This window comes from Silene latifolia, chromosome Y (assembly GCF_048544455.1).
Source record: "Silene latifolia isolate original U9 population chromosome Y, ASM4854445v1, whole genome shotgun sequence".
Lineage (NCBI taxonomy): Eukaryota > Viridiplantae > Streptophyta > Magnoliopsida > Caryophyllales > Caryophyllaceae > Silene > Silene latifolia.
The window spans coordinates 476,834,828-476,836,465 of record NC_133538.1 but is presented as its reverse complement, the minus strand read 5'-3'; the positions used below and the strand labels follow the sequence as shown (position 1 = coordinate 476,836,465).

The 1,638-nt window shown below is 40.0% G+C and overlaps 1 protein-coding gene across 1 annotated transcript; it reads left to right on the top strand.

The window, feature by feature from the left end:
• On the top strand, positions 1–711 carry LOC141632993 (uncharacterized). The gene has a single exon (XM_074445491.1). It carries the CDS (start codon positions 1–3, stop codon positions 709–711), a length of 711 nt encoding a protein of 236 aa, XP_074301592.1.
• Positions 712–1,638: the final 927 nt, after the last annotated feature.

Sequence of the window (1,638 nt, the reverse complement as noted above, 5' to 3'; positions counted from 1 at the left end):
ATGGAAAAGCTAAAAGCTAAGCCTAAGGTGGTGATTATAGAAGAAGAAGAGGAGTTAGTGGTGGAAGATGATAAGCTATTGAAAGATGGAGGAGAGGAAGATGCATCTAATTCCAAAGAGGTGACACCATCCATGCCTTCATATGAGCCCCTCCCACCTTTTCCCGAGGCTTTGAAGGACACAAGGAAGAAGGAGCATGACACTGATATTTACGAAACCTTACATAAATTCGAGGTAAATATTCCTTTACTTGAATTTCTTAAGAGTGTTCCTAGGTACGCAAAGTTTTTAAAAGAACTTTGTACAATTAAAAGAAATCAAAAGGAACGTAGTTTGAAAAGGCCAAAGGGTAAAGCTAGTGAATTTGTGTCATCTTTGTTTAAGAGTAAGACCCCTCCCAAGTGTAGTGATCTGGGTGTGTTCACTATACCTTGCATCATAGGTGATACACGGTTTGAAAGAGCCATGTTAGATCTAGGGGCGTCAATAATTGTTCTCCCCTACCATGTTTATGAGTCTCTTAAACTTGGTCCTTTAAAGAGTACTAGGGTAGTAGTCCAATTTGCTAATAGGTCTAGTGTTCACCCTAGGGGAGTAGTAGAGATTGTAATGGTTAAGGTAGACCAGTTGGTATTTTCAGCTGATTTCTACGTTTTGGATTTGGCACAGGAGGTCAATGGGTCCCAATTTTATTGGGTCGACCATTCTTAAAGACCGCAGGAACCCGAATTGATGTTCCAAATGGTTCCTTGACTATGGAGTTTAATGGTAGGGTGGTTAAATTTGAAATTAATCCACCTAATTTGACTAACTCTGCGGTTTATTCTGTTTGTGCTATTGCTACTAACCATAATTCTATGAGAAGCTAGAAGCCACCAATTCCGAGCAAAACTTGTGAAATTTTGCAGGGCTCTCCACCTAAAGTGAAAAGGTGTATCCTTTTATGGGAGAATCTTAAAGATGCTGAGGCTGGTAAAAGAAAGGGTAAGACTTGGTTTGATAAACTAATTAGCCGGAAGGACATCGGTAAAGCAACACAAGTCATATATATCAAATCAAGTAGTGCTCACCCCGTTCCATTTGCAAGGTAACTTTCTAGACTCTTATCTAAGTCGGGTGGTTTACCACTCAACGAGATGTCGAGCCAACGACGTAAAACAACAGCGCTTCTGGGAGGCAACCCATAGATTTGTGTGTGCAATTCTTGCAAAAAAAAAATTGAAAAAAAAGCGAAAATCCAAAAAAAAAAAAAAAAACAATCGGAACCTCTTTAACTACTATTTAATATTTTATGGTGTTGGCGACATAAGAAGGGTGACATAGAAGGTTGATTGGGTAGGATACAGGCTATGGTGTGGAGAAACCGCGGTGCATTGTTGTGGGCACCTTGCTATTGCGGTTGGATGGTTTATTGATTTGGAGTAAAGGCGTATAGGTAAGACCAAATAAGCTTGGTGTTGTCTTGTCTCTTGTTTCTCCCTGTGTTATTTGCCCTTTGGTTAGGATTGGAGTAATAAGGGGCGTTAGTCTTCTTTGGTTACTCTTATCTTTTGTTGGCCTTGTTATTATTGTACTTTATGGAGGATGCTAATGGTCAAGTGTGGGGAGGTGGTGTGGTGTGTGAATTGCTCTATTTCA

Bases quoted from the DNA above. Each gene is read 5' to 3' on its own strand.
- LOC141632993 (XM_074445491.1), top strand. From the start codon at position 1: ATGGAAAAGCTAAAAGCTAAGCCTAAGGTGGTGATTATAGAAGAAGAA.